General features: G+C 44.0%; 1 protein-coding gene across 1 annotated transcript in view; it reads right to left on the bottom strand.

Moving 5' to 3' along the window:
- The window catches only part of LAMA1 (laminin subunit alpha 1), a 236,431-nt gene that overhangs the window by 170,704 nt on the left and 53,721 nt on the right, over window positions 1-12,006 (bottom strand). The window contains exons 2-3 of the mRNA XM_077270228.1: window positions 5,748-5,918; window positions 3,493-3,605 (exon numbers count right to left, since the gene is read on the bottom strand). Of these exons, the coding sequence (XP_077126343.1) occupies window positions 3,493-3,605; window positions 5,748-5,918 (284 nt within the window). The remainder of the gene's footprint in view (window positions 1-3,492; window positions 3,606-5,747; window positions 5,919-12,006) is intronic.

Below are 12,006 nucleotides of genomic sequence, written 5' to 3'. Positions count from 1 at the left end.
GCATGCAATGGAAAAGTTATTTTCCATATTTCCATCCAATCCACCAGAAAAATGTATATACACATGTCATCTAACCAAGATAGATGAATTCCCTGAAACCTGGCAAATGCCTCTAAATCTGGCAGACAGTCATCCAGACTCCATGCAAAACTGTGCTAACCAGAGTATCTGAGGTCACTCAGCGCTTGCAATGCTTTTTCTTACAGTGATTTATTTAATGCAATCATTTTTTTGCATCTGTTTTTCAACATTATCTCATAGCTGATTAACTCAGCACTCGTCACTGTATGCGCGTTCTCACGCTACGTGTGTTCCGGGTGGCGTGATGAGTAGCCGCATCATGTCACCGCTTGACACATCATCCGAATGTATCAGAGCTGGGGTTCATCATGGGACCTCATCATTATAGATTATCTACTGTCAGGTGAGGATTACTTTGTTTTTTTTTATTTTTGAATCTTAATAAATGGGTAAAAGAGGAATGCTTTTTTCGAATAAAGAACTTGGCTCTGTGTGTGTTTTTTTACTTAAACTTACGGAGTTAGTAACGGGGGTATCTTATAGATGCCTCACCATTACTAAACCCAAGACTTGATGTCAGCAGACATAAAACAGGCTCGTGTGCCATGTAATTTTTTTTCTTGACTTGCATTGGTGAGTGTCGATAGTTTTACGTGGCCATATGCAGCATGCTGCAACGTTTTCCTCACCTCAATTCCAGATGAGGAAAAACTCGCAGATGAACACTGCCTAATTGAATAACATTGTTGCGACTGCAATGTTATTTTTTATCACATTGCATTCACCGATTTTATATGCAGATGTTGGTGCACCCCTATACATACTCTCGACCAGTGGGCATGGCCTCACTTCCATTCACTTATATGGAGGGAGGCAGTGTAGTGAGTCAGCCCCTGCTAAGAACTGAATTACACTGTGACTTTAAGAGACAATGCTCCCCTCTGGTTTGTGTGCACATGGACAAGTCCTTTCTCCCCTGCAGCTTGTGGTGTGTTGGTTTTGAAGGAGCAGGAAGTGTGTCGGTTCAGGAAGTGAAGAGGGAACCTTGTGCCTGTGAAAGACAGGCAGGACAATAAATGTGTCCTAACAACAAGAGACTGGCAAATTAACTGCTTCAAGGGAGAAAATAGTGCCCAGTTACTGCAGAATTGATTACCAGTACCGTGTCAGAAGGAAAGAGTCTCAACGCACAGCCAAAGTGGTTCTACCCAAGCACCTGTAACCTGAGACAGAAAACAACTCTGTTGTATCAGTAATCTCTCATCACTGAAAGTGGGAAGGAGACTTGCCCGGATATGGAAGAACACGGATCAGTTAACCTGAAGGAAGAGCTCAACACAACAAACTCGGCTCCACTACATCAGGACCAAGAGGCAGCTACCAGACTAGTTCTAAGCGCTACTGTCATGCGTACCTGGGGTTGTTATTCCAGGTACAACCACCAGAGTGCAAGGAAGTGAGAACAGAAGCTCACTGTAAATGAGAACCTGCAGTAGCAGAGCCAACACCGTTAGAAGGCAGTAGGAGGGTCGAACACACCAAGTCGTTAACAGCCAAGAACGCAGTACCACAGTGGAAGACAAGAGCAGAGTCAGAGGCAAGCCAAAAGGTCAAGAAGCCGGTCGGCAGCGTAGTGTCAAAGGGGTGAGATGGGAGCAAAGTCAGAAACATTCCAAAAGGTCAGAGCTGGACAGGACCAGAAAAGACATACATGGAAACATCGGGGCAGGTCAGAGTACAAACCGGGACATACACTGTGGGGAACAGGCACACGGACACATGCTAAGTAGGAGATAGGGAACGGGGCAAACACTTAACACGGGTAGTCAGGAAGCAGAGAATACACACTGGGTGCGCTGGGTCAGCTGCACTAGCCAAAGACCGGAACTATCACTGACAAGAACTATCGGCGGCAGTGCGGAGAAATACCCACCACCATACCAGAGAGAGGCAGAGAAGGTTAACCCCCACATGACCAGGCCGGGGGAGGAAAAGCAGAACGCAAATCCCGAACTGGATCACGACAGCTACAAAACTGTGACTGCAACACTGGTGTTCACCTGTGTTAGGGTGTAGAGCAGGCTTCTTTAGCTAGGATGTTGTAGCAGCGTGGCCTGATTATTGGAAGCCAGGTGGGAAGTTAAACGAGAATAGTTTGTAGAAATTGTTTATACTGTCTGTATTGAACTTTGCATTGCAATTGCTGGAGAGCAGCTTTTGTGACATGCTCCAGCTATCTCTCCTTGTATCTATTATTGCTGTTATCATTACAAGAACTATTAGTCTTATTTTATGGCATATAATCCTCTGACTTTCAATAAATCACATTTGAGTCCAGCCCAGCAGTGTCATTCAGTCACAGCTACAGCCACGCTCTCTAGTCGACCACGCCCACTGCACAGCCTCGTCAGTAGTGGGGTGCGGCCTCACTCAATACAAATGTATGGATCGAGGCAACACTCACTAGATGGCCCTTGGCAAGGAGTATGTATAAAGCATATATAGCGGTCGGTCATGGCTCAGAAACCAGCAAATCCCCGCAGCACACAATGCGCTCCCTGAGGGATTCATAAGTCTGCAGGTACACAGAGTGACTGCAGACTTATCGATTTGGACCCTTTTAATTTTCTATTTTCTCTGCTTTATGTAAAATCAGGAAGTCTCTTGTCCATGCTTTTATCATTCTCCTTTTCAACTTCTGATCAAGTGTCTCCCTTCTCATCTCTGACAGGGACTTGTGCAGAGAAAATTGACTTTCAGTTTCTACATAGAGTTTAGAAGAATTCACCCAGTCAGTTTTTAATCATGTGATATCATAGACCTAATGAAAAAGAGAAGAATTAGCTGGGAAGAAAGGCGAAATGAACAATTGTAAGTACACAATGCTATAGAATATAATGATTGCAATATATTAGAGGATACAAACTTTGATGGGAGTGCTTCTTTATTAGCCCCTTCAAGTGACCACCATTGGGACTGTCTCATCATGGTAACATATTTACAATGAGTGAATCCTGGGGATCAAATGATTATCTCAAAATTGGATGTTAGAAACACTCAGTAAATAGCTATTAGCACTGAGGGAGGGTGCACTGAAAATGACCTTTTGAAAAAGAATAGCTAGCTACATATTACCAGTTCTACTTCGTAAGAGCAGATATTCTCGCTGGCATATGAAATGAGATTGTCTACGTGAGAACCTTACAGAAACTCACCCATCCTAGCAAGGAAGCATTAACCAAGGATGTCTGTGTTAAATCCATGCTATTAAAGGTACTTGTTCATATTACATTGCAGGTAAAGCATCTTGGCCTTGTTTCAAAGCCAAAAATATTATAAACTAGCCTGACTTAGAACAGACATCATTGTCTTGTGCTACCATTTTACATATGTTATAGTCTTTCATATAACTTGTAAATGTGCTTGATGCCCAGGAAAGTAACAGAAGCCACAGATAATTGATAATATTACTTGTTTTAAATCCAATGTTATGGTGACCCAATGATATTCTCTCCCATTCTGAATACTAGGACTCTGCCACCAGTCATTTGTGCCATCAATCGCATTGGTAATTGGATGTCGTTCTGTAGAGAAAAAATAGTCAAAGACAAAAATTTAACAAACAAAAGATTCAAAAATTAACAAAATGGTAATATACTGATCATCAGCATACTTAAAGAAGTATTCCTCTATCCTGATATGTAATAAGTGTACTGTAATAATAATAATAATAATAATAGCAATTACCTCCAATTAGAAATGTAACTAAAGCCCCCGTCTCACTAAGCGAGATCGCTAGCGAGATCGCTGCTGAGTCACAAGTTTTGTGACACAACAGCGACCTCAGTAGCGATCTCGCTATGTGTGACACGTACCAGCGACCAGGCCCCTGCTGTGAGATCGCTGGTCGTGTCGGAATGGCCTGGACCTTTTTTTTGATCGTTGAGGTCCCGCTGGGTAGCACACATCGCTGTGTTTGACACCTTACCAATGACCTCGTTGACGACTCAGACACTGAATCGTCATAATAGCTCCCATGTGACATCGTTGTACAGGTCGCTACAGGTCGCTGGTGAGATGTCAAACAGTGAGATCGCAAGCTGCGATCGTTGGAAGATCTCACTGTTTGACATCTCACCAGCGACCACATAGTGACACAGCAACGATCCCTGACAGGTCGTATCGTTGTCGGGATCGCTTTAAAGAGCTAAAATAGTTGTTATTGGCTTAACAGAGAGTGTGAGTTGGTAAAAGAATTTGTATAGTATGGCGCGTTTTTTTCCGCAGCATGTACACAGAGGTTTTTATTTTCCATAGGTTTACATGGAAAAAACGCTGCGGATCCGCAGTAAAAACCGCAACATGTGAACATGGCCTAACTTTGGGAAGCAGAGAATATGGAAGCGTGAATCCATTTGTTCTACAGCTAGATTAGAAGCTGCTGGAGATGTCTGACGTGGCTTACTGTGCCCAGTAAGAAAATACGAGAGAGTGATAGGATGTAATGAGTTAATGACGTAGACAACCAACTTCAAATCGTTTTTATGTCTATACAGACTTTCATGATCAGACAATCTGAATAAAACGCATAAGTAGAGCATGGCGGATCGATTTGTGGGACTCCTGTCCTACGTATGTCCAAGTCAGTGGTGGCGTCTCTGGCACTGAATATGATTTCTTAGGGCTGGCACCATGTCACCTGTATGAATTGGTGCCTGACCAGCCCTGGCTAGTCAAAAGTTGAGCTGGAGGTGCTCCAAGGTAAGAGATTTGAGGGCCTCCAATCTACGCCAAGTACCACTGACCTGAATCCTGGATTAGAGTCCCATCAATTGATCTACTCATCTCTATTTATGAGTCTGAAATTTCCCTGAAAAGTTAAGCCAGGCTTAATTTTCATATTTCCTATTCTAATCCAAAATCCTCAGAATACTATATAATATCCAAATTTAGCCAAGCCAATAATTCTAAATTTTAAAAGAACAGATAGTGGTATAATTGTATGTAAATTATTAAAAAAAATTAGTACCCCATTTAAAGGGAACCTGTCACCCCCAAAATCGATGATGAGATAAGCCCACCATCATCAGGGGCTTATCTACAGCATTCTGTAATGCTGTAGATAAGCCCCCGATGTTACCTGAAAGAGGAGAAAAAGAGGTTATATTATACTCACCCAGGGGCGGTCCCGCTGCGGTCCGGTCCGATGGGTGTCTCAGGTCCGCTCCGGCGCCTCCTATCTTCATTCCATGACGTCCTCTTCTGGTCTTCACTCTGCGGCTCCGGCGCAGGCGTACTTTGTCTGCCCTGTTGAGGGCAGAGCAAAGTACTGCAGTGTGCAGGTGCTGGACCTCTCTGACCTTTCCCGGCACCTGCGCACTGCAGTACTTTGCTCTGCTCTCAACAGGGCAGACAAAGTACGCCTGCACCGGAGCGTGAAGACCAGAAGAGGACGTCATGGAATGAAGATGGGAGGCGCCGGACCGGACCTGAGACGCCCATCGGATCTGGACCGCCCCTGGGTGAGTATAATCTAACCTCTTTTTCTTATATTTCAGGTAACATCGGCGGCTTATCTACAGCATTACAGAATGCTGTAGATAAGCCCGATGACGGTGAGCTTACCTCACCATCGATTTTGGGGGTGACAGGTTCCCTTTAAATATAAATTGCACCAAAAGTGATACCAATAATTACTATATATACATTAAAATAGGAAAAAACACCTTTGGCATGAACACTGTTCTGGTCACATATACGACATTGTGGATTCCGCACTATCCTTCCTGGCACGTGCTCCACCAATTTGCAAAACATCTCAGGTCCATTTTCACCACAGGTAGCATTGGTGTTGATGTCTGCATTACTGGCAAGGTTTAAGATAGCAGGGAATAAGCCTAAAGTAAGGACGAAGAAAACAGTATTGTGAAACTAAATATTTTGCTAGAAATACAGTATATTCTATATCCTTTAAGTATCAAAATACGTATAGTAGTCAAAATAGAAAAATGAATCCAAAATAAATTAGTCCTCAGGAATTATATGTTAAGGCCACTGCACAAACTCAACAATGGATTTGTTTAGTATGAATACAAGCCATAGAGATAAGTTATCAGGACAGAACAGACATTGCCCAGCAGACACAGCAGCTAAAATAATACAAGGAATTTGCAAGATTAGCAATTTCTGGTCTCTTGAAACACGAACACAGATAGAAGAATCCAAAAGCTTTTTTGGCAAATGAATTGCATGATTGCCTCTGTACCTAGAGTACAGACCAGAGAGACAGGGGTCAGACAATGTGAGCAAAACAAACAATGGCGTACACTGGTATCAGTAGAAATATACATGGACAGCTGGAGATAAGAGATACATAGATGGGCAGATGCACTGTACAGAGATAAGGCTGTAGGAGATATGAATAGCAAATTAGTGATTAGTCATCACTACTACAATCATCTGCACTGGTTATAATAGACCTTAAATGGGTTGTAAGTTCTATGGGCCAATTTTAAGGCAAAAAATGAGGAAGAATAACATTGTGGTGGGCGCCGTCATGATGAAAACAAGGATGAGATGATGTAGAAAAACAACAAACATTTATTAAAATGATTTGCAGCTGCTAGACAGCTTGAATACATGTGGGGATTGCCTGTTTGTTAGGCAATCCCCACATGTATTCAGGCTGTCTAGCAGCTGAAAATAATGCAGCTGCGGCAACATAAACTAAATCTCCGAGCACGTCGAAATACTTGGAGACCACCCGAGCATGCTCAGAGAAACTCGAGTACCAAGCATACTCGCTCATCATTTTGTCGCAATTGTTTTAATGAGCCTCTTTGTTGGCTTTAATGGACAAATAGTCCATAGACAAATAGACAATAGCGGCCCTGCGCTTAGTAACCCGATGTTTACCCTGGTTACAAGCGAACGCATCATTGGATCGGTGTCACACACACCGATCCAACGATGACAGCGGGAGATCCAGAGACGAAAGAAAGTTCCAAACGATCTGCTACGACGTACGATTCTCAGCAGGGTCCCTGATCGCTGCTGCGTGTCAGACACAGCGATATCGTATGGATATCGCTGGAACGTCACGGATCGTACCGTCGTAGCGACAAAAGTGCCACTGTGAGACGGTACCCTTAGAGATGAATTATGAGAGTACCGTGAATCTCAGAGTTAAGTCCAATATACCGCCAGAATCCTGGGAGCCCTCCGCACACACATCTGTGTCTCATCTTTCTTTAGCTGTCCCAGATACCGAGCTATCGAGACTGGCTTTCCAGAACCCCTTAGTCGACCCAAGTTTGGACTCTCCATATCTGTCCAGCCCCAACGAACCCATTGAGACATCAGTCGTCCCATTTGGACTTCCCACTAGGAAGCTATGACCCATCCTCGATATTGGGAATTATTTCAGCTAGGAGGTCAGGGAAGGAGATTTCAGTCCAACCCAGAGGGGCGGTGGCAAATATGGGAGAGGGCACGCTAAGGGTTAAAAGCTAGCTATACACGTTTAGCAAGTGTCATTGTTCTGCCATGGAAGCCGCATCACATCACGCGTCGAGATGGAGTAGAAACTAAGAAAGTATCTGTGGACTCGAGCGCTTCCTTGGGCCCACATGTTATAAAGAACGGTAATGTCACACATACAGCTATCTGCAATCCCATGCCTGTACCCTACCTTTATCTGTACTTCTGGCTGTAATATCTGTATATTACTCTGTATATATTTGTATTATCTAGTGCCCCTTTCGGCAATTAAAATATCAATTAATTTTGGGCTGCTCTTTTACTTCGAATCTAGATTCCCCACGTTTGTAAGTCTAGCTAGTACTTCAACGCTACCTGGGGTTGATTTCTGACCCGATATAAGTTTGGGTGTATATCTAACGAGAAACTGGTGGCAGCATACTGTTCTGGTGTTATTGGGGGATCCTGGCAGTGGTGGACCGGAGGTATATACATATATATATATATATATATATATATATATATATATATATATATTCCCAGCCTGGGACTGGTGTTTTATATACTGCCCTTTCTGCAGAGTGCCTTGATAACTAGTATGTAACAGGGCAGCCTCTCCGGTGACTACTTATCCTAGGTACAGTTTCCTGACTGACCTGAGGGTAAGGGGGCACTGGAGAGCTGTGACTGTGTAAGCTCTGTCCCAGATTTGTGACGGCGGGGGGATATCTGTATCCCCCGACTCTCGATTTCTCACACCATCCACTTCTGCTTCAAATGTAAGACTACCAACATTTTATAGACAATCATCTTAGCTATCTCATACATAAATTTGACTTGCAACCATTTAGCGTATGATTAGTTCTGCAGATTCTTGTCATGTCACTGCATTGTTACTGTTTTTCTCATAAAAATCTAAATTTAAATTTTTATTATTTTGTTAGTACTTTGTAAATCCACCTATGGCTTTCAACACTGCCTGAATCCTTCTGGGCATGCTGTCGATCAGATTTAAACATGTCTAGACCAAAATCTGATCCCAGGTTTCATCTGCATGTTACCAAAGTTGATGCATACTGGCCAACTCACTCGGGTATGTATACAGATTTTTCTTCAACTTTACCGACAAGTGTTTGATTGGGTTGAGTAATGGGGACTATGAGGGCCAATCCAGCACCTCTACTTCATTATCATTGAATCATTTCTTCTCCAATCTCTATGTATGCTTCAGGTTGTTGTCCTGCTGGGACACTGTGTCGTCCTTTTCATACTCATAGTTCTGACGTGTAAGAAGTATCTCACATATTGCTCAGCATTGAGACCACCATCGATCCTGGTCAAAAATCCAATGCCTTTGTATGTGAAACAACCCCATATCATCAGGCTTCCTCCACCTAACGTGATAGTTCCTTCAATTTCTTGATCCATTAGCCACTTTTCCATTGTTTCTTCCAGGACCATTTGCAACCATCAGAGCTTAGTCTATTGACTTTCATCTCATAACTCCAAATCACCCATTTTCAATCTTCTAATGTCTTCTTTTGCTACTTTTTTGCAAACTCGAGCCAACGCTTCTTATGAAGATAAAACATATAAACATCCTCAAAAATATAATCCGCTCATATAAAAGAACATATCGAAACTTATTGAGTGCAATAAAGAGATACTGAGACCTCATCTACTATATAATTGTCTAAGGGTCACTTCCATCTGTCCTTCTGTCTGTCTGTCTGTCACGGATATTCATTGGTCGTGGCCTCTGTCTGTCATGGAAATCCAAGTCGCTGATTGGTCGTGGCAAAACGGCCACGACTAGTGTTGAGCGATACCGTCCGATACTTGAAAGTATCGGTATCGGAAAGTATCGGCCGATACCGGCAAAGTATCGGATCCAATCCGATACCGATACCAATACAAGTCAATGGGACTCAAGTATCGGACGGTATTCCTGATGGTTCCCAGGGTCTGAAGGAGAGGAAACTCTCCTTCAGGCCCTGGGAACCATATTAATGTGTAAAAGAAAGAATTAAAATAAAAAATATTGCTATACTCACCTCTCCGAGGGAACCGGCAGCGTTGTTTGCTTAAAATTCGCGCTTTTCTTTCCTTACGTGAAGTCCCGGCTTTGTGATTGGTTGCGTCGCAGTCACATGGGCGACGCAACCAATCACAGCAAGCCGTGACGTAATTTCAGGCCCTTAAGGATTTTAAAATTACGTCCCGGCTTTGTGATTGGTTGCGTCGCAGTCACATGGGCGACGCAACCAATCACAAGCCGTGACGTCACGGGAGGCTGGACACACGCGCATTTTAAAATGCGCGCTTGTCCAGCCTCCCGTGACGTCCCGGCTTGTGATTGGTTGCATCGCGGTCAACCAATCACAAGCCGGGAGGCTGGACACGCGCGCATTTTAAAATGCGCGCTTGTCCAGCCTCCCGTGACGTCACGGCTTGTGATTGGTTGCGTCGCCCATGTGACGGGACGTAATTTTAAAATCCTTAAGGGCCTGAAATTACGTCACGGCTTGCTGTGATTGGTTGCGTCGCCCATGTGACTGCGACGCAACCAATCACAAAGCCGGGACGTAATTTTAAAATCCTTAAGGACCTGAAATTACGTCACGGCTTGCTGTGATTGGTTGCGTCGCCCATGTGACCGCGATGCAACCAATCACAAGCCGGGACATCACGGGAGGCTGGACAAGCGCGCATTTTAAAATGCGCGCATGTTTAGCCTCCCGTGACGTCACGGCTTGTGATTGGTTGCGTCGCCCATGTGACTGCGACGCAACCAATCACAAAGCCGGGACGTAATTTTAAAATCCTTAAGGGCCTGAAATTACGTCACGGCTTGCTGTGATTGGTTGCGTCGCCCATGTGACTGCGACGCAACCAATCACAAAGCCGGGACGTAATTTTAAAATCCTTAAGGACCTGAAATTACGTCACGGCTTGCTGTGATTGGTTGCGTCGCCCATGTGACTGCGACGCAACCAATCACAAGCCAGGACTTCACGTAAAGGAAAGAAAAGCGCGAATTTTAAACAAAGAACGCTGCCGCTTCCCTCGGTAAGGTGCAGGCTGCGTCGGAGAGGTGAGTATAGCAATATTTTTTATTTTAATTCTCTCTTTTACACATTTTTACATTAATGTTGTTTCGATACCGATACCCGATACCACAAAAGTATCGGATCTCGGTATCGGAATTCCGATACCCGCAAGTATCGGCCGATACCCGATACTTGCGGTATCGGAATGCTCAACACTAGCCACGACCAATCAGCGACGGGCACAGTCCGGTGGGAAAATGGCTGCTCCTTACTCCACGCAGTCAGTGCCCGGCGCCCGCTCCATACTCCCCTCCAGTCAGCGCTCACACAGGCTTAATGGCAGCAGTAACAAACTGCGTTATGCCGCGGGTAACGCACTCCGTTACCGCTATTAACCCTGTGTCCCCAACTTTTTACTATTGATGCTGCCTATGCAGCATCAATAGTAAAAAAAATGTAATGTTAAAAATAATAATAAAAAAAACCCCCTGCTATTCTCACCCTCCGTAGTCCGCCGAGCCGCACGCAGCTGCCGCCATCTTCCGTTCCCAGAGATGCATTGCGAAATTGCCCAGAAGACTTAGCGGTCTCGCGAGACCGCTGAGTCTTCTGGGTAATTTTGCAATGCATCCTGGGAACGGAAGATCGTGGCAGCCGCGCACGCATCGCCAGAGCTTTGGTGGATCCCGGTGGGTGAGTATATCACTATTTTTTATTTTAATTATTTTTTTTAACAGTGATATGGTGCCCACACTGCTAAATACTGCATGGGCTGTGTGATATACTGCGGGGGCTGTGTTATATACTACATGGGCAGTGTTATATACTACGTGGTTTGTGTGATATACTGCGGGGGCTGTGCTATATACTACATGGGCAGTGTTATATACTGCGTGGCCAGTGTTATATACTGCATGGGCTGTGCTATATACTACGTGCCCTGTGTTATATACTGCTTGGCCTGTGTTATATACTACGTCGCCTGTGTTATATACTGCGTGGCTGCTATATACTGCGTGGGCTGTGTTATATAGTATGTCGGCTGTGTTATGTACTGTGTGGCCTGTATTAACGCATAGGGTATTCTAGAATATGTATGTATGTATATAACAGCCACATGGTATATAGCACAGGCTACATACTATTTGTCTGCTATATACTACATGCCTCCTATATACTACGTGGCCTGTGCTATATACTATGTGGCTGCTACATACATACATACATATTCTAGAATACCCGGTGCGTTAGAATCGGGCCACCATCTAGTAAATAAATAATGCTAGACAGATTGTAATTGTATGTATTACATCGCATTAATAAGATTTGTTATTCATATTTGTACTATTTTGATCCCGGTATCTCTTTATTGCACTCGATAGGTTTCCTTATGACGATATTGCAGTTGAGGCTTCTTCATCTTTTTTCGAGTGTCCATTCCAGACTTATGTGATGT

The sequence above is a fragment of the Ranitomeya variabilis genome, chromosome 6, assembly GCF_051348905.1.
Source record: "Ranitomeya variabilis isolate aRanVar5 chromosome 6, aRanVar5.hap1, whole genome shotgun sequence".
Classification (NCBI taxonomy): domain Eukaryota; kingdom Metazoa; phylum Chordata; class Amphibia; order Anura; family Dendrobatidae; genus Ranitomeya; species Ranitomeya variabilis.
This window is presented reverse-complemented; position numbering and strand designations above follow the sequence as displayed.